The sequence below is a fragment of the Empidonax traillii genome, unplaced genomic scaffold (genome assembly GCF_003031625.1).
Source record: "Empidonax traillii isolate 1590-97213 ecotype Southwest subspecies unplaced genomic scaffold, ASM303162v1 scaffold888:size428694, whole genome shotgun sequence".
In the NCBI taxonomy this organism is placed as follows: Eukaryota; Metazoa; Chordata; class Aves; order Passeriformes; family Tyrannidae; genus Empidonax; species Empidonax traillii.
In genome coordinates this window covers 37,207-60,267 of record NW_020956081.1, presented here as the reverse complement: position 1 = coordinate 60,267, position 23,061 = coordinate 37,207, and the positions used below count along the sequence as shown (strand labels likewise).

At 53.5% G+C, this 23,061-nt stretch overlaps 1 protein-coding gene across 2 annotated transcripts in view; it reads left to right on the top strand.

Moving 5' to 3' along the window:
• Positions 1 to 20,074, top strand: part of LMF1 (lipase maturation factor 1) — a 145,184-nt gene extending 125,110 nt beyond the window's left edge. For both annotated transcript variants that reach the window (XM_027902551.1, XM_027902550.1), the window contains exons 8-11: positions 1,450 to 1,603; positions 3,838 to 4,021; positions 12,304 to 12,416; positions 19,755 to 20,074. In XM_027902551.1, the coding sequence (XP_027758352.1) occupies positions 1,450 to 1,603; positions 3,838 to 4,021; positions 12,304 to 12,416; positions 19,755 to 19,929 (626 nt within the window). In that variant the 3' untranslated portion in view covers positions 19,930 to 20,074. The remainder of the gene's footprint in view (positions 1 to 1,449; positions 1,604 to 3,837; positions 4,022 to 12,303; positions 12,417 to 19,754) is intronic.
• Positions 20,075 to 23,061: the final 2,987 nt, after the last annotated feature.

Genomic DNA, 23,061 nt, shown 5'->3' with positions numbered 1-23,061 from the left:
GGAGGAGAAGCCAAAGGGCCCCTCTTTGCTCTGAGTCACCATGAGGGGAAGGAAGATCCTGGGTTTGAGGCTCTTGCTCCTTTTTTGTCATGTTCCCCAGAAAACCTGACTTAGCCAGGGTGAGCAAGGAGAACCATCCCTGCATACCACTGCTCCGCTGGGTTGGTGTGTCCCTGTTCCAAAATGGGAATCCGTAGGGGTGGGATATCTGTGATATTCTGGGAATTTGGATTTCTGTGTGGTTTTTCTGCTCAGAAGGCAGGGGTTGTTGAGCTGTGTGCCGAGAGGCCCAGAGGAGTCCTCACCCCTGGGTCAGCAGAGCAGAACAGGAGGGTACCCAGCCATGCCCTCCTCGTGACCTGATTTTAGAAGGCTCTGGCCACATCCTTGAAGGGTTTGTGTGATTCCTGCTGAGACCTCCAGATCCCACTGGCTCGTGTTCCTCCCCAGGTTTTGCTCCATCCTTGCCATCTGGATTATTTTTTTCCTTGTATTAACCCCTTTTTCTCTCTGGCTGAGCAGCTGTGACCCCCAGGGAACGATGACAATGATGGTCACCACCTGCTGAAGGACAAACACTCCATGCACAGCCATGGACTGTGAGCTGAGGAGCCAAGTGGGGGGCTCTGTGTCTGTACCTGCTCTTTAATTACAGGGTAGGAAGTTCAGCCTGTCTAAAATAGGGAAAAAAATGCCCCGACAGGCTCACCCACAGCAGCCCAGGGAGCGAGGGGAGGCATCTCCTTCCCCATTCAAATGATTCTCCAGAAATGTTCTCAGACTAAACAATTATTAAGAGCTTCTGAGAGAGGTTCAAATAAACATCCCTCTCCTGCAGAGATAAGGGGGAAAGCTCCACGCAATTGCTTTGAATCCGATCCTTTGGCTGTTAATGTTAAATAAATTGAAAAGGGCCGTGAGGGAAGGAGCCCCTCGGGGGTCACCTCTGCTTATTTGTCTCACCGTGGCGGTGTCTGTCCACACTGGGATCCTGTGCTGCTCCTGCAAACCCCACTCCAAAGGGCTGGCAGAGCAGCACAGGTCTCGTCCAGAAATGCTAAGGAGCAGAGATTTTGGAGGAGGAACGTGAGCCCAGATGGTCGGAGCCTGGGGCAGCAGGAGGAGGCAGGAACGGGGCCACGGGCGCTGGAGGAACTCCCCGCACGGCTCCCAGACCAGGAGGGCGATTCTGGGCAAGGTGCAAGTGCCAGCTGTGGTTTTTCCCCCCGTATGAGAGCGGTGATTAATGTTACATTGCAGACATTTTTCCTTTTAGCCCTTTCTCAGACTATTTAGAGACAGGCAGATCCGGGCAGCGATAGCCGAGGTCGGGGTGGGGGTGGCCGGCGGCTGGGCCAGCACGGGGGTGGGTCCCACGGGGAGGGGGAGCAGAGCCCACCACGGGGAGTGAAATCACCTTCCTCTGGCCTGGTTCTGTGTCCCACACAGGCTGCTACATCCGCAGGGTGGTGAACATCTCCTTCGGCCTCCTCCTCGCCTACCTCAGCGTGCCCGTGGTCCTGAACCTGCTCAACTCCAGACAAGTCATGAACACCTCCTTCAACCCCCTCAGAATAGTCAACACCTACGGAGCTTTCGGGAGGTACACGTGGTTTAATGGCACTTCCTGTGGCTCTGCTCCTCTCCCCAGGTTATTCCAGAGCTGCACAGTCTGTGTGCCTTGGATCTGAACAGGAATCCTTCCAGTAGGCTGGGAATATCTGAGGGAGACGTGTGGAGAAAAGGAGCAGGTTTCTTTCCCCCTGAACTACATTTTATGGAATATCTGTTGGTGAGAAGGAAGGAGAGGAGGAGCAGGTTTCTTTCCCCCCCCCGAATCACAATTTATTCTCTTCGAGCTGCTTTTAATTGGCTCGTTGTGTGGACGCAGCAAATGGAACAGCGGGATGAAAATCCCCATAAGAGAGTTCATCCAGTGGATACTCTTCACCAGCACCAGCCCTCTTTATTTATGGGGAACCTCTCTTCCCCTGTGCACGTCTGCTCTCCCTCATGTAAATATTCACAGCAGTTCTTGGGTAGCAGATTTTGGGCCAACAAAAGGAAGTGCTTTTCCCAACGAGTGACTTGGGGAATTCACTGCTACAGGAAACTGCGGAGACGAAAGTATAAATGGCCTCAAAAAAAAGAAGATTTGAGAGGACAAGGCCAACAGCAGCCTGGCTGCTGCCTCCAGCTCAGGAAATCCCAGTCAGGGCTGCAAGGTGGGATGGGCAAGGGAAGCATCTCCAGCTGGGCTTGGAACCAGACTGGTTTGGGCTGGTTTTTAAGCATCTGAGTCTGGGTTTTTCTGGGGACATAAGCTTAGGTGAGGCACAGCTGGGAGAAAGCAGGGCTGCATCATCGGGGCGTTCCAGGGGCACCAGCAGGGCCAGACCTCTCTCCATGGACCTCTGGCTGTGCCACCACCAGGTCGTGGTGGCCGTGGGATGTTCCCCAGGGGCCTGAGAGGAGGGGTGGGATGGGCAGCTCTTGGTTAGTGGTCCCATGGGAGAAGCCAGCAGTAAATCAGTGTATTTTATAGCAGGTGAAGCAGTTTGGCTGTTAAAGGTCTGGCCAAGCAGCTGCTGAAGGGGAGGAGCAAGGTCTCACCACGGGCACTGGAGATGCAGAGGACACATCAAATGAATGGGATGTTTTCCCCAGTTTTTCAAACAGCAGAAATTTCTGTGGGAAGGAAAAAAGCTAGGAAAAAAGAATTATTAAAAATACCAACTAGGAAAAAAAATTTATTAAAAATACCAACACTAATCGTTGAAAAATGCCAAAATTTCTCCTTTTTCTTGAGAGTTGGAGAAATAACCCCTGGACCTCTTTGAAGGCTGGAGTGGGGAAGCTACGGGAGATTGTTTTCTTTGGGTTGTTGTTCTTTTTTCTTCTTCAGTCTATGGTTTCTGTTTCAACAGTTACCAGAACCTAAAGAGCATGTGATGAAATGCTGCTGTAATATGTTTGTAATTCCAGCCTATGTAAACCAATAAAAAGAGGATTGCAGCTTATAATGAATATACGATTATGTGAAACTTGACATATTTTGAATCACACAGTAGGAACATACTTTTATTAGTAATTTGGTGTCCCTGATTTACAGTGTGTTTCTAACCATTGGGCAGCTGGCCATGGCTCATAACTCAGCCCAGTGCATAATATGGGATTTGGCTGGAGAATCCAGAAATCTATTAAATGTAGGTAACAATTATAAGCACAGAATTCCTTGGGTTGGGAGCATCTGTCCCTGGGAGCATCAGGGAAGAAGGTGGAGGCTGCTTGTTTCCAAGCTTTTGGGTTTTTTGGGTTAGAGGAAGAGAGACCAAAGTATTAAAAATTTGAAGTGGTGTTGGGAGCTGGACAGCTTTGATGGGCAGATGGAGGGAGTTCTGTGTTCCTTATGGAAAGCAGCTCCTGGGGGCAGGGAGTGTCACTGGCAGCCCGTGGGGGACTTGGTGGTGGTGTTTTCATGGGCACTCCCCGTGGCCTGGAGTTTGCCATCCCCACTGCTCTGTCACAGAGGGAGTCACACATGACCTGCCTCTGATCCACTTTCCCATTTCTGTGGGAATCATCTCTCTGGACCACAGTCCCCCCTGGGACTGGCCCAGCTGCAGGGGGCACAGCTTGCCCAGAGCAGCTGTGGCTGCCCCATCTCTGGGAGTGTCCAAGGCCAGGTTGGACAGGGCTTGGAGCAACCTGGGATGGTGGAAGGTGTCCCTAAGGGAACAAGATGAGCTTTAAGATCCCTTCCAACCCACACCATTCCACGATTCTGTGCTCTTACATGACTTCAGACAAATCACAGTGTCCTGTTGTATCCCACAGCATTACCAAGGAGAGGACAGAAGTCATCCTTCAGGGGACATCCAGCCTGGATCCCAACGACCCCACTGCTGTGTGGGAGGAGTTTGAGTTCAAGTGCAAGCCCGGGGACTTGAAGAGGAGGCCATGCCTCATCTCCCCCTACCACTACCGCCTGGACTGGCTCATGTGGTTCGCTGCCTTCCAGGTACCTGCCCTTGGCTGCTCAGAGACCTGGGGCTTCCTCCACCAGGGAAAACAATTAGCATGGATTTACCCTGTGTTGGGATGGCAGGGGAACGCTTGGGAGCCTTGGCTGAGTTAGTTGTATTCCCAAAGGATGTCTGTAATGGAACTCCTGGCAGTTTTCTGGGAGGTTTTTTCATTGTCTCTCAGCAGTAGGAAGGATCAGTGTCAGGGACACCCCTGGGGACACCAGCTCCCACTGCCCACCTGCCTACACATGGATAAAGGGTCCCTCAAAATGGTTTCCCCACGTGGTATCAGCAGGCAGGTGACAGCCATAAATTACATAAGATGGGGGGAACTTGTAATGTTCATTCTCGTGTCTCTTTGAGCTTGTTTTGCAAATCTCGCCCGCGTGACACGAGAGCTTGGACTGGGTTTTACAAAACTGAGGCTTGAGTGGCATGGAGCAAGCCCATCTCAGATTATCCCTTTGTTCCTGCATCCTCTCCTGGAATATCCTCTTCCCTCCTGCCCCAAACTCCTCCGTGTGCTTCCTCTGTGGTGTTTTTGTCCCGGCGCCGTTGGCATTCCTGGGCGATGACATAACGCTGGTGCTTCAGCCATGGCTTGGGTATTTACCCCGCTGGTTTGTGCGTGCTGGAATTTCATTTAATCTGCATTAGGTATGCTTATCCCCCAGGAAAACCACGGCCAGGCCTCCAGCTCCAGCCAGCAGTGCTGCCCGGCGTCCCGGAGAGGCGCAGAGGGTGGGTGGGAGCTGCTGGTTTAAACCTGTGCTTTGGGAGGAGAAATCAACTCATCCAAGCAAAGGAGGCTGTTTCTGAGATGAGAGAAGGGCTGTCTCCAGGGTAGGAATGTCCTGAGGGTTTTAGAACAGAGAGGGATCAGAGGTTTAAAGCTGAAGGAGGGCTGGCCATGAGCCCTGCCCAGAGGTGAGGCCGTGCCGAGGGGTGCCGGTGCATCCCAGTCCCATCTCTCCACAGGGCCAGGGCAGGTGTTCATGTACCCAGGAAGGAGGAGGAAGAGGAACTAAGTCAGCCTCTTCACATCTTTATTATTAATGTTCAGTTCCTTATTAGTGTTCAGTTCCTTATTATTAGTGTTTGATTCACTGGAAGGTTCCCCCAAGGGTTTCTGCTCACCTGGACACAGAGCAGCCTGTTGAAGTGTGTCCACAGCAGCTAATTAGCAGCAATTAGCATTGTGGGTCTCCTGGCACTGGCAGGAGGAGAGGGCATCCCTTCCATAGGGTGGGTCTGTCAGCCTGGAGCCTGTCCCACTATGGAACACTGTCTGGAAATGGGTCTGTTGGCCCTTCCCAGCCATCCCAGCGTGTGCTGCCTGCAGTGCTCCCAAGTCCCTCTTGCCCCTGGGGACTTCTCTGGGGGCCCTCAGTGCACACAGGTCCCTGTGAAGCAGTTTCAGGTCCTGCTTAGAAGGAGCACTAACAAAAGGTGCAGAAAGGAGAAAAAAAAACCCTCTGTAAAGGGGAGATGGCTTGTGGAAAACAGTGGGAAGGCGCCTGGGCACGGCAGTGAGTGTTTTCAGCTCGGGATGTTCAGGCATGTAAATACCTGCTTAAGCGTGGAAGTAAATCCCATTTGGAATGGCCGAGTTTGAGCACTGAGGAGCTGCATATTTGGTGCCAACTGCCCTCCCTGGGCAGCCAGAAAGCTCCTTGTTGTTCAGGTGTTGTTTTACCTCGAGTCCTGCAGGGCTGTGGAAAGGATGGGGGAACCAGGAGCTGAAAGCCCAGAAGTTTGTGCAGCCAGAGCAGTTTTTCAAAACCCGCGTGGTAGTTTACAGAGTCCATAAAACCGAGTTACTTCAGCCTCTGGATTAGGTTTAATTTGTTTTCAGAAGCTCTGGACTGTTTCTCCACCACCGCTCGCCGCCTGCCCCGTCTCTCTCCGAGCCGGCGGCCGCGGGGCTGGTTTTGCAGTTCGTTGGCAGTGGCCAGGTAAGGAGCTGACATATCCAGCTCTGACAGGCTGTGGAAAAGCCAAGGACTTGGGGGAAGGATATTTACCATCCCTTTGTGCTGCTCCTGACAGGTTCCTCTTTGCACCTCATCACCACTTGACATACGACGCCCTTCCCGCGCTCGGGGTTTCCTGCAAAACTTTCCACCTTGGCTGTAGCTGTGGGATTCACTTTGAAGCTCTGGAGCAGGGGGAACCAGGCCCTTGGCACAGGGAGGGGGAGCCAGGCCCTTGGCACAGGGAGGGGGTGGCCACCAGCACAGCCCTGCTGCTGCTCCACCTCTGAGTCACAATTTATTAGTTGCTGCCTCTTAATCACCGTGCCAGCAGGGCCATAATTACACGTAATGTAACGTGGCATTATTTTCCAGGAAACAGTTTTCATGATGTTAATTTTATTATCTAAAAATAATGTGCCTTTTCACTTGTTTTCTAAATCCCCTCTTTGTTCCTGTGTCTCGCCATGCCGAGGGTGCTGCAGGCTCTGAACTGAAGCCCTTCATTTCGTTCTGGTGGGGGCAGAACCCATCCAGAAACACGTCTGAGTTGCTTCTTCCCGTCTGCAGAAGGGGAAAATCCCCCAGGAACGTGTGGGAAATCTGTGGGACCCTTTTCAGTCGTTTCTCAGCACTGCCTCGGCTGGGCCTGCTGATCCCCTGGGCTCTGGGGGCAAAGGGGGCCAGAGGGGCTCCCAGCAAAACAGGAGCTGATGTTCAGGTGCTCCTTGATCAGCTTGGTCACCCAGGACCAGTCACCTCCATCAAAGCAATTTAAACCAAGGGCTGAGTCAACCTGATGCATGTTCTGGGATAATGTGATTTTAGCTGAAAGGAATGGCACATTCACAGATGCCACCAGGCTGTGAATGAACCCTGTGGAGAATCATCCAGTCCCTGAATGGTTTGGGTTGGGAGGGACATAAAAACCATCCAGTGCCACCCCTTGCCATGGGCAGGGGCACCTTCCACCAGCCCAGGTTGCTCCAAGCCCTTTCCAGCCTGGCCTTGGACACTGCCAGGGATCCAGGGGCAGCCACAGCTTCTCTGGGCAACCTGTGCCAGGGCTGCCCACCCTCTGAGAAGGGAGGAAATAATGGGTGAAATGGCAGAATCTGATTTTAATCTCACAAATCAGGTTAAGCATTAGGAATAACTTTCCCCCCTTGACACTTGCCTGTGTTAGTGCAAAGGCATCCTGTTTTTACAGAAGCTGGAGACAAATATTTAAGGCTTTATCTGTCCTCCAGCTACTGATGCCAACCCTCCTGTAATTATTTGACTTCTTTGTGGTGGCATTTTAGAAGGAGCTCAGCCATCACAACCCAGCACTGAGCTGGGCTGTGCTGCTGGCACAGAAATGCAATTTCTGGCAGGCTGTGGGTGGAATCATCATCGTTGATAAATAACAAACCAGAAAACAAAATGCTGCTCATAGTTCTGGGTCTTCGAGTCGGCCAGTCTTGCTGGTAGTGGGAAGTCTGGGACTTTACAAAAGCCAGTTGTTTATCATCCCAAGGGCTTGCTCCCCACCAGTGGCAGAAGTGGAAAAGCCTTCAGTGCTCTGAGTGAGGAAAAATCAAAGGGAAGGTTTTTCCTCTCCTTACTATGGCATGGAGGGTATTTATTCTGTTTAGGGGCCTGCATTTGGCCAGGGCAGAGGCACCCTCTTGGTGCTTCCCAAATAACTGCATATCCAACCAAGAACAACAAGCTGTTGCTGTCTTCATAATGGTTTTAAAGCTCAGGGAGGGTCTTGCTGGATTGTGCCTTGAGGCTGCTCCAGAAGTCTTTTGGGATGCTCTGAGAAGCAATGTGCGTTTTCCAGAGATGGTGTTACTTGTAAATAACCTTCAGCTGCCTTCCTGAGAGGAGGGGGAACCTCCAGCAGCAGGACTGATGCCCTGAGGTTCTCCCCCGGGTCAGGGAGTCGTGCTGGAGACTGGAAGGGCCGAGGAGAAGTAACACCATTTATGGAGGAGGCAGATGAATGTCTTTGTGAAATGTTTTATTCAAGCCTCTGTTATCTCGGTCTTCCAGCCAGGAAGGTGCTTGAGGAAAAAAGGTGTTTGTAGTGCAATAAAACCTCAGCCTCGTGCTCGCCGTTCCGAGCTCAGCCTTTTACATTTCCTTTCTTCCCCCTTCTGCAAACACAGGCCTCAACTCACTTCCATTTTTCCATTGCAGCATTTTGGTCCACGTTCAGCTGGGGAGGGTTTGATTTTCCCCTCTCAGCTGTGTTTGGTTGTCTCCCTGTGAATGTGAACGGTTCCAAAGCCCCGAGCTGAGCTCCCCGGGAGGACTCGCCTCCAGCAGCACCATTGCCATGGAAGAGCCCAAAAATCCCCAACCAGCCCCATAGCCTGTCGTGCCATGGGCTGTATAAATAGAGTCAGACCTTGTCCCTGCAGGGAATGCTTATTGTCTGCAGTGGCCCTTGTACCTGCCTGTCTGGACTCTGTTCTGGAACAAAGTGACTTTTCTCTCCCGATACAGAGGTGATACGGGAGCTGTGCCAGCTGTGCTGTTTCCCTGGATAGGTGGGATCTAAGAGCTGGTTCCCAAAGTCTTGCTCTGCTCTCGCATGCAGCCTTTTACTCCTGCCTCCTTCAGGGAGCAGCTGCTTTCCCAAGGATTTTCTGATAGGGTGGAGCAAGGGGTGGGTTTTCAGTGAGTAAGTGCCCCTGCTGAGATCCTGTACCTTAGGCCAGGCCTGGGGAGACACAGCTTGTCCCATTTGGGAATCTAATACAAAGGAAGAGATGAAATTAGGGAGGAATCCTTCCCTGTGAGGGTGGGGAGGCCCTGGCACAGGTTGCCCAGAGAAGCTGTAGCTGCCCCTGGATCCCTGGAAGTGTCCAAGGCCAGGTTGGACGGGGCTTGGAGCAACCTGGGCTGGTGGGAGGTGTCCCTGCCCATGGCAGGGGAGGTGGAATGGGATGAGCTTTAAGGTCCCTTCCAACCCAAACCGTTCCAGGATTCTATGTGGTTATTTGAGATAATGAGAAATGGTGTGACCTGACCTCAGGCCTTCCTTGGTTGAGTCACTGGTGGAGTGGAGTGGCAGCAAACAGCAGTGGCTGGAATAATGTGAAATAACCAAGGGATGAGTTTGTTGTGCCCTGTTTTCTGTGGGACACGGGGAGTGTCCCCTGATAGCCCATGTTCCCTAAACACTGACAGTTGAAGGTGCTTGGCTAAGGAAGGGGAAACAGCAGAGGACAGAGCAGCGTGGATATCGAGTGCAGATACCCAGGGTGGTGGAATTCCCACGTCACGTCCCGCGGCGGCTCGGCCGGGACACAAAAAACGCGGGAAATGTGACCCTCCCCTGCCCCTGGGTCAGCCACCAGCTCCGATGTGAGACCGTGCAGGGCTCCCAACCCCGGGAAATAATAACCCCGGGCTCCTGTGCCAAGTTTCCAGCTGTTCCCACATGTGCATCTCGGCGTTCCCTCCTCCCGAGCGCCTGTGCCAGCACCGAGATTCAATAAACCACCACGCTAATCCGCAGTCCTTTTTCATTAAATGACCAATTAAAGCCAGAGGAAAAGGGCTCTTATTATTATTATTTCAGTTGGGAACATGTTCCCCGTAGTGCTGGGGGGGGTTTATGTGTGTTTTTCGGGATGATAACGTTCCCTCTGCTCTGTTATCTGCACAGTTTGGTTGCTACCGTGGCTCCTTGGCCCGGCTCCTCGCTGTTCCTGACTTAGCAGTGATTTGGTTTTAGGTTCTGTAAAGTTATTAAATACTCCTGTACACAAGTTAATGTGTTCAAGGTTGAGAGCACTGCTGGCAAAGTGGCTGAGTGGAGAGGGCAGGTTGGAGAGACATCTCAGTGTTGCTCAGGAGGTGCAAGTACTCGGTGACCCCGTGCTGGGCCACGTGTGGGTGAGAGAAGGAGCAAATCCCTGTCCCAGAGCAGCATTTGGGGCAAGACTGGCACAGAAAGATGGGGGGAAATGTTAATTGAGTTGATGGGTTTTTTCCATGTTTAGGTGCCTTAATTTTTTTCTGTGCTAAAACAGAAAGAAAACTCTCAAAAGATAAAAGGACTGAGGCATTTCCCTCCTCTGGGGGTGGCTGGTCCCCCACTTACCCAGGCTGTGGGGGTCCCTGGGTCCCCAGAAGTCCCAGCCTGGGTTCAGCACGGGCCCTGCATGGCCTGGCAGGAGCTGCAGTCCTGTGCAGGATCAGTCTCTCTGCTTCTCTCTGTGCTTGGTGAAGATCCAAACCCTAAAGATGACCCCAAAACATGCCTGCCCACCTTACAGCAGCACATGCACCTCTCCTGGATTTTTTTGTTATTATTATTAATCCACCAGGTGGTTCAGGCTCTGTTTTGCAGACTCAGAGCTGGCACCGTCACCAAGTCCCCCCATCCTGACCATGCACACCCTGTTCAGGTCTGAGGCTCTGGATCCACAGAGGAACCATCACCTTCCCACCTCGGGGTGTGATGCTTCCCTGGATGCAGCCCAGATCTGCTGGACTCCTTTTTTCCCCTCCCTTTGCCACCATCTCACTTTCCAGACTAATGAGTTAACCTGGATCCTGGATCCTGCTGGACTCCAAACCCTGGGCAGTGAGGGATCCAAACCCTGGGCAGTGGGGGATCCAAACCCTGGGCAGTGGGGGATCCAAACCCTGGGCAGTGAGGGATCCAAACCCTGGGCAGTGAGGGATCCAAACCCTGGGCAGTGAGGGATCCAAACCCTGGGCAGGGGGTGGGGCTGTGCTGGGTGGAAATTTCTCACTGCAGACTCAATGCTGGGGCCAGACATGTTGTAAATTTTACAAGAAAAACACTTTACGAACCAGAAGTCCAACTCTCGTGTGCAGGGAGCTGCTAATTAACAATTTGGAGGCCACAGGAGCCAGGGAGCCGATCCCACCCTCCCAGAGCCTCCTGGTTCTGAATCAGCCTTGGGAGATGTGGGGGCCTCCATCAAGCTTCAGCTCAGACAGGCTGGTGATTCCTGTTTCTATTCTCCTGTTCTTTCCCAACTTGCACACAGGAACCCCCAAAATCTCCCAAACTCTCCCAGAAATAGCGCTTCAAATCGTGCAGAGCACTCGAAAAGCAGGATGTGCAGGGAGGCAGGGGGTGCTGAAGATCTGACTCAGGATCTTTGATCTCTGCAGCTGCCCATCTCACACCTCTGGGGAGCTCCCCACCCGTGGATTCCCCACGCTGCAGGTCCCAGAGCGTCCCCCACACTCCCAAATCCCAGCCTGAGCCGAGCATCTGCAGCGTGGCTGTGGTTTCCCTCTCCGGTGTGACGAGCACGGGGCAGAAACCCCTGGAGGCAGAGCTGCCCTGGATGGGCAGATTTTCCATCTCCTTTCTCTCCCGTTTCCCGTAGCGACGGAAACAACAAACTTTGCCTTTCGGAGGGGTTTGCTGAGTGGCTTTGCTGAGTGGCTTTGCCTCGATGTTGTGTGTCGCTCACGGCCCTGCAGGTACAGCTCCCGGGTTTCGCTTTCCCACAGTGTCCCCTACTGCTTGGAGTCCAGATTCCAGTTAGGAAATCTGGAAAGGAGGGAAAAATAAAGAAATCTGAGTGAAGGACAAGGTGCAGAAAGTCACGGAAAGAAGGAGAAGTGTTTGTTATGGAGCCTCAGCAAGAATCCCTGGGAAGAGCAGGAGTGCATGGGTTCCTGGGGGGAGGTAAATCATAGGATCAGAGAATATCTGGAGTTGGAAGGGATCCAGAAGGATCATGGAGTCCCAACTCCCTGCTTCTCTCAGGGAGAGGGTCAAGCTCTGGCACTGCAGCGTGGGCTGCCCATCCCAGAGCTGCTCCCTGTCAGTGGCTCCAGGAGGGAGGAATGTAAAGAGGATGGATCCCATGGAAGGAATAAAGAGGAGACAGGAGCTGGCAGTAGAGAAGCCACTTTGTTCTGTTTTCCCTTGGATAACACAACAGGGGAAAACAACCTGGTTTAAAGTGATGGATGGATTGTCCTTTCAGATGTGCCGTTACTGTTCCCCTGGGGAGTTTACTGCTAAAATAAATTATTTAAATGGAATAATTGGGGGCAGAATGGGCAAGAACACTCCAAGTATGGCAGAGGCAAACTCAGTGAAGCTCTCCCTGCTCCCCACAGGTGCCAGAGTCTCCCTCTGGACCTCGAGGTGTTGGATCCCATGGAATGTTTGCTGAAACAGTGGGAAGTTCATTGTTTACCTCCCAAATGAGCTGAAATCTCTCCCCAGAGGCCACACAGGAGCCTGTAACACCGGTAACCCTCCAGGACAGGGCCTAACATTTATATTTCTTCTTTCTCCCCCCCAGACCTACGAGCAGAACGAATGGATAATCCACCTGGCTGGGAAGCTGCTGGCCCAGGAAGAGGAGGCCTTGTCCCTGATGGCCACGAACCCCTTTGCAGGCAGAGAACCCCCCCGGTGAGTGTGGAGCTATCCCAGGGGAGCTGGAAGCAGCCCGGGCGTCCCCAGGGTGGTTTCTGTTGGTGGCTGGGTTTGTGTTTCGTGGAGCCCAGGTGGTCTCAGATGGGGTGGGTTGGATGAGCACACCAAGGTGCCTCCCTGGTGGGGACCCTTTGGATGATCCCATTCCCCAGCAGGTCCGTGGAGGGCCCAGGGTTGCTTCTCTTGGCCAGAACTGGTGACTTCTGAGGTGGTTTCCTGCCCATCAGCTTTAGAGTTTTGGTTTTGCTTTTTTTTGTTTTGTTTTGTGAGCTCGGTTCAAAACCCACCGTTCCTGTGGACCTCCTGAGGTGTTTCAGAGACAAAAACAGCCCCGCAGAAATGGTTGTTTTTGTGGAGGCTCGTCTTGGAATTGTTTTTGTTTTCAAGGAAGAGACAAAAGCAAACACCAGGCAGGGAAAGGCACAGATGAAAACTCCCGAGGTTTCTACACAAAGGGAAACGTCTCACAAAAGGGTCTGTTTTGTTGGTGAGGTTATTTTTAGCTGAGAAAACATTTTTTGGGGGCATTTTGGATCAACTCAAGTAATATTATGCTCTTGCTAATATTTTCCATTTGAGGCTCTTGGGATGCACTGCAAACAGGGGTGGAGGTCCAGAGCACTGTGTGGAATGAACTTCCCCTGGAACCCCACTGATGTTTTTCCCTCGGGATCCCAGGTGTGGGTCATATTTTGGGTTTTGGAGAGCCAAATCCAAGCATCTGGGTGGGCCCTGAGCAACCTGGTCCAGTGGAAGGTGTCCCTGCCCATGGCAGGGGGTGGAACTGGATGATTTGAAGATCCCTTCCAACCCAAACCATTCCAGGATTCTCTGATCCTCTGATCCAGATTTTTACCTGAGTTGAGGGCAAGGGTTGTGGGCACAGATGGGTGTGGTAAAATACATCCCACACCTGGGATGGTGGTAAAATACATATAGAAATAAATAAAATATTTCTTTTTTTTTTTTATTATTTTAAACATCCCCTTGTTGCACATCAAAGCTCCTGGAGGGGCTGACCAGCCCCTGCAGCCACAGCAGAGCCCTGGGCACGTTCCCATGGGAGAGCCACAGTCCAACCATCCAACCTGGGTGTGAGAAGGTTAGATTGGATTTTGGGGAAGAATTCCTTCATGGAAAGGGCTGTCCAGCCCTGGCACAGCTGCCCAGGGCAGGGGTGGAGTCCCCAGTCCCGAGGGATTTAAAAGCCCTGTGGATGTGGCACTTGGTGACCTGGGCAGTTCTGGGGGAACAGTTGGACTGGATGGTCTTAAAGGGTTTTTCCCAACTTGACTGATCCCATATCCTTGGCAGGACACCTACTTTTTCAGTCAAGACCCCCTTAGCAATCTTCCCCTGCGAGCAGCACCCTCAGCGCTGACAGCAGCGATCACATTTCCATTATAATTTCATTTCAGCTGTGAACAAAAACACTTAAATTCGACCCTCAGCAGTAACACCTGGAAAGAAAAGACAGTTCCATGTGGCTGTAGCTCCAGTGGCTTCCAGAGGCCATCCCTGTGCCCTCACCCAGGATCCAGAACCTTCCTTCCCACCCTGGCCCTGCTCCCTGCAGTAGCTGGGTGGAAAAAAAAAAAACCTAATTTTCCTACCATATTCCCCCCCCTCCCTCCACTCTAAAGGGAATTTTGAGACTTAATTATTTTCATTCCCTGCTAGACTAAATAATTAGGAGAAGGGACTGTTTTCCATAAGAACCTTACGCTCCATCCTCCACGGAGTTTGTTCTGTTAATGGAAACTCTACACCTTAAATAGCCAAGGGACTTTCAGAATGAGTTAATGCCTTCGAAATGAAATTTCGGAGACCAAAGTTTGGAGGTTTCTTTACAACTCAAGAAATTATAGTATTTTTTCAAGTGTGATAAACTTAAAATGAGAAACAGGTGACTGATTAAAAATGAGGGTATTGTTGAGCCCAGCCTGGCTGAGCGTGAAGCTGGACTCGAATCCTGGGGATGTTTGGGGAATGTGGATTTACAAAATATCCTGGTGCAGTGGATAGTTCATAAAACACCAGCCCTCGTAAATCTGAACAGGAGGGCTTTGGCTGAGAAATTAATAAGTGTTTAACACACCATCGTGGAAACAGGCTGCAACAATAAAAGAAAACAAAAATCAGGTTTTGCCTACGGGAGGGAGGGGAAAAAAAAAAAAACAAGCAGGTTTTTGGGTTTGACCTGAAGTGTTCGGTGTCTCTGATATTAAATCATGTTCACTTTAGGACTTTTATTCCAATTATAGTAGCACTTTGTTGAAAAAGCCCCAACATGTGTGTGAAGCCCTGGATTTGTAGTGGTGGTGGTAGTGAGGGAGGTGGTGCTTCCCTCTGGATGCTCCCTGGCTGCAGGAACACGGCAAGAACGTGGCATTTGGGGTTCTTTTTTTTTTTTTTCTATTTGATTGCCCATCTGTTTCCCAGTTGTGCCAGACTTACAGGCCTTTATACCTGGGGCACATGGGACTGGATTGCCAGGCTGTGGAAGTCACTGTGGACCCTGGCAGAAGGTGTGGAGGTGCTTTTCCGTGGGATCTGTGGGGACATCCCAAGCCATGGGAAGGGCTTGGTCATATTTGGACATTGTAGAAGCCAGTGTGGGGTTTGGACCCCTCCAGAAAGTGTTAAAGGGAATTCTAGAGCTGTTGGGAGCAGGCAGGGAGTGGGAATTCCTGGAAAATCTGGGTGCAAGTTCTCTCCCAGAATGTTTTTGGAGGAGATAGGAGTGGTGCTCTTGGGCACCTGGGAGGTGACAGGATGTTCCATCTGAGGCGAAAAAGTATAAATGCCCTTGCCAGACCTTGCAGGAGCCTCGGGGTCAGTGGCACTGCAAAACAACCCATAAAACTGCCCTTACCCTGCACACTCAATTTATGATCCCTCCCACTGCCAGGGCAAGAACGGGCAGGAGAGCGATGATGGAGGCTCTGCTGCCGTGATGGATTTGTGCTTTCCACCTCCACCACTTGCTCCCTGATTTACAGCAGAGCGGGAAACCCTGAGATAAAAGAAAAACAACCCCAAAAAAACCAAAAAAAACCTCCCAAATCCAAAAGACACCCCGTGTTTTGGTTTCTTTCCCCCCTCCCCTCCCGCCTTGCCCTGTCAGGCCATTAATTCCACCAGAAAGCACCGGCTCGGGTGTTTTCCCTGGAACCCCTCAGCTGTTGCAGGGAGACAGCTGCACCCTCTGGAACTAATTACAGCTGTCTGGGAGATTTACCCTCCGTCCCAACAGCTCCAATATTGCTGCTAATTTTTAACACGTCCAGTTGGGCGCTGTCAGAAGGGGCTGATGTACGAGCGAGGCTCGGCCGGGCCGCGGCGCAGCTGCTGCCGGGCACCTGCGGGGCTGGAGGGCTGGGGGCACAACATCAGCCTCGGTATTTTTAGCCCTTCTGCCCTTCCCACCGAGGCCGTGGCCTTGCCCAGTCATGGTGGGGGTGGAGGGTGGGTGCTTGCCCAGAGGGGTGGTGGCAGTGTGGGTCCTCCTGGGCGCTGGGTGATCCTTCTGCCAGCTCCGTCTCTCTCCTCACGCCTCTGCTGGGCTCAGGAGTTGCCCAAGGGGCCTTTGGGTCCCTTGTCCTTGTTGTTGTCATAGCAGGGAGGGTTTGCCATCTCCTTGGAATGCCATCCAGTCCCACCCCTTGCCGTGGGCAGGGACATCTCCCGCTAGACCAGGTTGCTCCAATCTGGCCTTGGGCACTTCCAGGGATGGGGCAGCCACAGCTGCTCTGGGCAACCTGTGCCAGGGCCTGCCCACCCTCCCAGGGAAGGATTCCTTCCCAATATCCCATCTAAACCCACCTTCCTTCAGTTTAAAACCATGTTTAAATGGTAGCTGGTGGCCCGTTGCTTCCCAAGGAGCCAGGAGCTGTGTTTGCTCAGTAAATCCTGGGAAACTGCTTGCAGCCAGGGTCATCCCTCCTGACCTGTCTGCCTCCCCTGACCCACGAGTCCTGCTCATCCTTCTCCATGTACGAGTGACCACCTGGGGCTTCAGACTCCTTGTGGTGCAGGTGAGGTCCCACAGCTCCTTCGTGGCCCTCTTGAAGTTGTTCCCATTCCTCCAGAGCAGGAAGCGAGGTTCCTGCAGGGTCAGTCTCCAAGGCCTGTGGATCCCTTCCAGCAGCTGGAAGGTCTTTGTGTGAGCCCCAGAATTGCACAGAACACCAGCACCTGCTGCTCAGGTGACCTGCCGTGGTTTCCTGGTCTGCACAAGTGTCTCACCTCGGTTACAACCTGTCCTGGGCTCCAGGTGAGGCTTCTGCCCCCTAAACTGATGGACTTTGGGGTTTTAGTGCTTTCCCTGTGAGTGCAGGAGGGTGTTCACTCCCTGAATCCCAGGAGGAGGGAGCAGGAGCAGTGAGGCAGTGCTGGAGGAGCTGGGAAATCCCTGTAATTTCGGGATTGAGGCACCCAGGTAGGTTATAAATGCTGGGAGAGCTTGTAAACTCTGTGAGCCCTGAAATGAGGGGCTCCAGTGAGTATTAAACTCGGCAGCTTTTACATCAGGAGCCCTGCAAGGAAATATCCCCGTGGGTTCCAGGTTTTCTGCCTGTCTCCCACAGCCCCAACCCCTGGGAAGGACGGAGAGGATGGATAGCTCAGGGTGTGGATGCTGCTGCTGTGTTGGGATGCTCAGAGGATTGCTGGTGTGCAGAGGCATTCCCACTGCAGTTTTTCCTGCTGCAGCCATGGGGAAAGGCTCTTTGATCCCTCTGTTATCGCGATGGAAAGCTCCAAATCTTGTATCCCAGAGAAGCTGGGGGTGCAGGAAAGCACTGTGGGCTTTACAGCTCACCCCTGGGCGGGTGGTTCAGCTCCTGGAAGAGCTCATCTCCATGGAGCTTACAAATTCCTCAGCCCACGGAGCTGTGCAGTTTGTGTCTCCGTGGATCCTTATCCCTCGTGGAGCAGACTGGGGGAAGCCTAGAGGTGGAGGGGGGGGGGGGGGGGGGTTGTTGGGACTCTCAGGTGGATTTGGGATCTGAGCAGAGCTTTGGTTGGATAGAGGGGCAAAGTTTGTGGCACAGAAATGCCTCCTCAGTGGGCCGTGGTCCAGCTTTGATGCTCACACGGTTCTGGTTTCACGCGCCGGGGCCTTTGATGGCAAACGTTGTAAATGGGCAGGGAACAGGTGGGAGAAATCATCCCAAATCAGATGAGAGATGTGAGTTAATCTGGGCAGGCAGGGCCGTTGGGAAGGATGAGGAAGTCTTCATTCCAGAGGGGCTGTGGGACAGTCCTTGAGGTTGGGGAGAAGGTGCCTGTGGCTGAGCAGAGACATCTCCTGATGTCTGGGTCTGCCCCAGAGCTCAGATAAGGCAACTGTGCTCTGCATCCCTCGAAAATGGGAGTTTTGCCACATGCTGTGGGGGCACATGGAGGTGGGTCCAGCCTGGGAGATGCTCTGCAGTCACTTACTGAAGGCAAAACCCCAAAGCTTGGTGGCAGTGGGGGGGAGCAGGAGAGGGACTGGCATAAAATCAGTCTCTGGAGCTCTTCTGGGAGATGGATCTGTATTTTGAGGTGGATATGGTTTTGGAATTCAAGAAAGCAATCGAGCAGCACAGCTTGGGAATCTCTGACTGTCCCAGAGAGGAGCCTTGGGGTGCCTGGACCTGGGGGATGTGGCTGCTCAGTAACACTCTAATTATTAACAGGAAACTTTGTGCTCCTGCAAAGGAAACCCTGTGGGAGTAACATTTCAGCCCAGTTTGGCTTTTCCCAGCCTCAGAAAAGAGAGATGTAGGGATGACCCTGTCTGTAAAGGAGCCTGCAGCTGTGGGGCAGCATTTTTGGGGCTGAGATGCAGGTTTGTGCACCCCAAAGCCCAGCCAGGGCTGTGGCATTGCCCCCTGTTCCCATTTACCTTCCTTCCTCCTCAGAGGAGGGGGAAACATGGAGATTGTAGAGTCATGAAATCCTGGAGTGGTTTGGGTTGACAGGAATGTTAAAGCTGATCTCTGTCCACCCCCTGCCATGGGCAGGGACAACTTCCACTATCCCAGGTTGCTCCAAGCCGGGTCCAACCTGACCTTGGGCACTTCCAGGGGTGGGGCAGCCACAGCTTCTCTGGGCAAACATGATGGGTGTGATGAACGCAGAATCCCAGAATCCTTCAGGTTGGGATGGGCTGGCAGCAAACCTCTGACTGGGCACAGCTTTGTGAGTGCCCTGCACTCTGCCCCGCTCCCCTGGGCGTTCCGGAGGCGAGCGCTGATGGCAAATCCATCGGAGCTGTCCCTGATTATTTTAGCGGCGGGAAGGCGCCGCCCCGGGACCCCGCAGCTGCTGCGCCCCGCTCAGTAGCAGGGTTTGTATTTTAGTAGTGGAGCAAAGCAGGTCTAAATGAGCACTGACACGACTTTGACATTTTTATTTCGTGGGGTGTTTTATGGACTCGCCCCGCGACGGCGGCGACGCGCTCGGGGGCCGGGGAGCAGCGGGGTGTTACTGGGGCCTTGTCAGCACCCCCACATCAAGGGGGACCCAGCCCCCCGACCTGCAGCGTGGGCAGCTCCCGGGGTGTTGCCCGACACCGCTGAATGCTGCTTTCTGCACTGCCTTCAAACCTGCTCTGCTCTCAGCTCCCGGAGCAGCCGCTCCACGGACGCGCTCGGAGCCGCCCCATAAACCAGCCAGCCGGGCCAGAGGGATGGTGGGGGAGCTGGGGTGGCAGTCAAACCCTCTGCCTAAAATATCCCAGGCAGAAATACTCCAGGGTTGCTTCAGGAAAGAAAAAAATTATATTATTCCTGCTTTTATTATTATTATTCTTCTCAGCTTGGCCGTGGAGAGCTGTGTGGGGAGTGCGCGGGGTGGGGGTGTTGAAGCTCCTCTGCCTCGGGCACCGTTCCCATTTTGATGCCAGCATTCCTAAATGGCATCAAGAGGAGCCCAGGGAGCCCCACAGCGTCCTGCTGCAGCAGGGATGGCTGTGTTGGTGCTGCCAGCTGTGGGCATCCCGAGGATGGATGGATGGATGGAATGGATGGATGGATGGAGGGATGGATGGATGGATGGATGGATGGATGGATTGGAGGGATGGAGGGATGGATGGATGGATGGATTGGAGGGATGGAGGGATGGATGGATGGATGGATGGATGGATGGAATGGATGGATGGAGCACTGGGATGCAGGGCCAGCCAGGCTGGACGCCCTCAGGCTGATTTCTCCGTCCGGCTGCGGAAAGGCTCAAAAACAACTCCAGTCCCAGGGGACCAAAAGTAGGATCTGAGGGCTTTGTGCCTGCTCCCATACCCTGAGCTCCTGTGCTTTGTTCCTGCAGGTGGATCCGTGGGGAGCACTTCAAGTACAAGTTCAGCCGGCCCGGGGGGAAGCACGCCAGCGAGGGCAGGTGGTGGATTCGGAAGAGGATTGGGCCCTACTTCCCCCCTGTCAACCTGCAGGGCCTGAAGAAGTTCTATGAAGACAGGAATTGGCCATTCCCCGTGAGGGACTGATGGAGGAGGACAGGGGGTCACAAGGGACCAGCTGGGGAGAGGGGAGGAGGCAGCTCCCCTTCCAAACCTGTCTTGCCTCTCTGTATTTTCTATCCACATCCCTATTTACACATCTGTTACGGAAGATTCCCAGCCAACCTGTCCACCTGCTGTTCTGATCTGGTTTTTCTCATCTCAAAATCTGGCTGATTTCTTTTGCCAGGCGCTTGGAAATCATCAGAATTTGGGAAAGAGGTGAACAAATACCACGACAGGTTTTGGGCAAGGTGTTGGGGTCGCTTTGACCACTGCATTGTGTGATGCAGAGGTGTAGGGGGAGATTTTGGGGAGATCTTCTGACTCAGCAAGTCAGGAGACCCTGGGGTTTGGCATCAGGCAGGGCTGTTGGGCCCTGCTGCTCAGAGAGCTCATGTGGAGGTGAGTTGGCCTGGCACAGGGCACTGCTCCCCCATCCCATCCCATCTCCATGTGCACCACCAGCACTAAGACATCAAAGTTTCTTTATTCCCAGCCTGCTGTCCCCACGCTGCCCTCGCTGTTACAGGGGAGGGTCTGGTCACCCCCTTCTCGCTGCAGGATCATGACTGTGTGTCTTGCCTGCCTGGCATGGTCCAGCTGTCCCACAATTCATCCCTGGGGCAGCATGGAAGGCCAGGCTGGGTAATGCCCCTAGGCTGGGGAAACACCCTGGGGCCTCACCCTGAGTTTCTGGCTGAGTTTGAGTCTCCCCTCTTCTCTTTCTGGGCCTGAAATCACCCCAAATTGTCCCACTACATGGGTTTTGCTGGGTGAGCCCAAAATCTGTGATGGGAGCAAGAACAGGAACATGGACACATCTGAAACAGCATCTGGCCAGGCAGTTTGTGCCACCTGATGGCCTTTCAGCCTGTCCTGCTGCACGAGCTTCTTCTGCGGGGAGAGCCAAGATCAAAGCAACACACAACCCCCTGTTCTGGGCCGCCTGCAGAAACCACAGATTCGCTGAAAAACCCCAAAAGCTCCGTGCTGGAGCGGCTGTGTGGGCTCTGTGACTCACCCCGAGGACAAGCACAGCCCTGTGTGGCTGCTCCATCCCTGTCCCATCGCTGCCAGAGCAGCCGGAGCCACCGGGTCTGCGCCGGCCCCTGCGGCCTCAAACGGCTCCTGTGTTCCCTGGGCTGCTCCTCCTGTTTGCTTAAACCTGGGATTTATAACTGAGGGGGTTTGTCAGCGTTCCCAGGGCTGAGATCTGCCTGTCTGGGGGACCTGCTGGAGGTCGTGCCAGAGGTGTTTGCTCCAGGAGGAGCTGAGCATCCCACGGGCACAATCCAGCACCGCCAGCACCACGGCCAAGAGGGAGAGGGGCAGGGACGAGCCCAGAAAGGGGCTTTCCAGGCTTTTTCCCTCCGAGTTTTTGCAGTGACATTCGCCTCTTCCCCTCCAGGAAGGAATTCCGGTGGGCAGAAAGCTGCAGTGAAGGATTTCGCCCTCCCAGGGCCAATCCAGCCCGAGCCATGTGGAAGGAGAAGGGTGTTGCTGTGTGCCAGGCTCGGAGCGGGTCGGGGCTGGGGCACAGCCACCCTGCCCTGGGCCACCAGCCTGAAGGGACCAGTGGCCACTCTGGGAGGCAAAGGCCCTCCCAAGGGCCACCAACCTGGAAAGGAGCAGTGGACACCACGGCAGACAGAGGTGGTGGCCACATCTCTGCCTCCATGCCCTGGATTCAGCAGGCTGAGCCCGTCCCCTCCCACTGCCAAAACCAGCTGAATGTGGTTTTGAAAGGAAAACGGGTCTAAACTGGGAGAAGTGAACCGGGAGGTGACCCTGGCACCGGCACAGGGCACTGTGGGCTGTGGGTGTGGGCACAGAAGTGCCATTTTCCACGTTTTCTTCCCACCTTTTTGCCCGCATGGACCAAATGGGCACCACCCAGAGCGTGTTCCTGGAGAGGGATTAGAGCAAACAGCTCTTGAACAACCAGCAGGAGCTTCAAGAGGGGGTTATTTTTCCTAAAAGTGTTAAAAAGGAATAAAAGGAGGAGCCCTGGGAGGGCAGCCCAGCCCTGGGGCAGCCCCTGCTGCCATCCTGATGTGCCAGCTCCCATGGGAACGGTGTGGCAGCTGAGAAATCAGGTGAGTCCTGGAGGTTGTGGCATTTCTTTGGGTTTGAGGGAGAATCTGGTGTTGTGTCCCAGTGTTTGATCCCTGTCCTGGTGACCCAGGGCTGTGAGTGGACAGTTCCTTCCCTTCTCCAGTGCATGCAAGGGCACATTTCCACAGGGCTGCCTCTTATTTGGGGTTGATTTTCCTTCCAAGCTGCTCCCATGGATCCAGCTCAGGATGGATGGAGGGAGCAGGAGGACCCTCATGTGCCTGGGGAGCTGGGAGGGTTTGAGGTTCCTGTGGGACCAGTGATGGGGCTCTGAGGAGTCCTGGGAGGTGCTGGAGGGAGGTAGGAGGGTCTAAGGTCGTGTGGAGTCCTGGAAGGTTCTAGAGGGAGTTGGGAGGGTCGGACAACCCCACTCCTGGCCACGGGAAAAAGCCCCTTTTAGGATCCCACCTCCATGGTGGCACCCCTCCCTCTGCCAGGGGGTCTCTGCCTTGGGATCCTCCAGGCAGATCTGGGGGATTTATGGGATTTAGGGAAGTGACTCTGCCCCTCAACTGCCTGTGCCCCATCCTGGCCATCCTTCAGCTCTAATGGGAACAAACTGGGCAGCTCCAACATCCCCGTGGCAGCCTCAGGGGTGAGGGAGCCCCCCTGGATGGGTGATGGGTGATGGGTGATGGGTGACAGACACCCCCTGGACATCCCTCACGGGCTGGACACCAGCAACAAACAGTGCTGGCCTCCCTCCCTCCCCAGTTTAATTAATTTCTTTTGCTTCCCAACCTCTGGGTCAGGGATAATGGATCCCAGACCACCATTCCCATTCCTGTTTGCTGCTTGTTAAGATTTTCCCCCCTCCCTTTTTTTTTTCTTATTTTTTATTTTTTTGAATCAAAACTCCCCTCTCTGCTCCTGGAAGATAATACCCATTCAAAGGCAGAGGGAAGGTGCAGGCAGGGGATTAAATTGGAAACGTTTCCCTGGGACAACATTTTTGAAAAGAAAAGAAACAATTCTTCGGAAGGGGTGGATGATGGGGGGGGG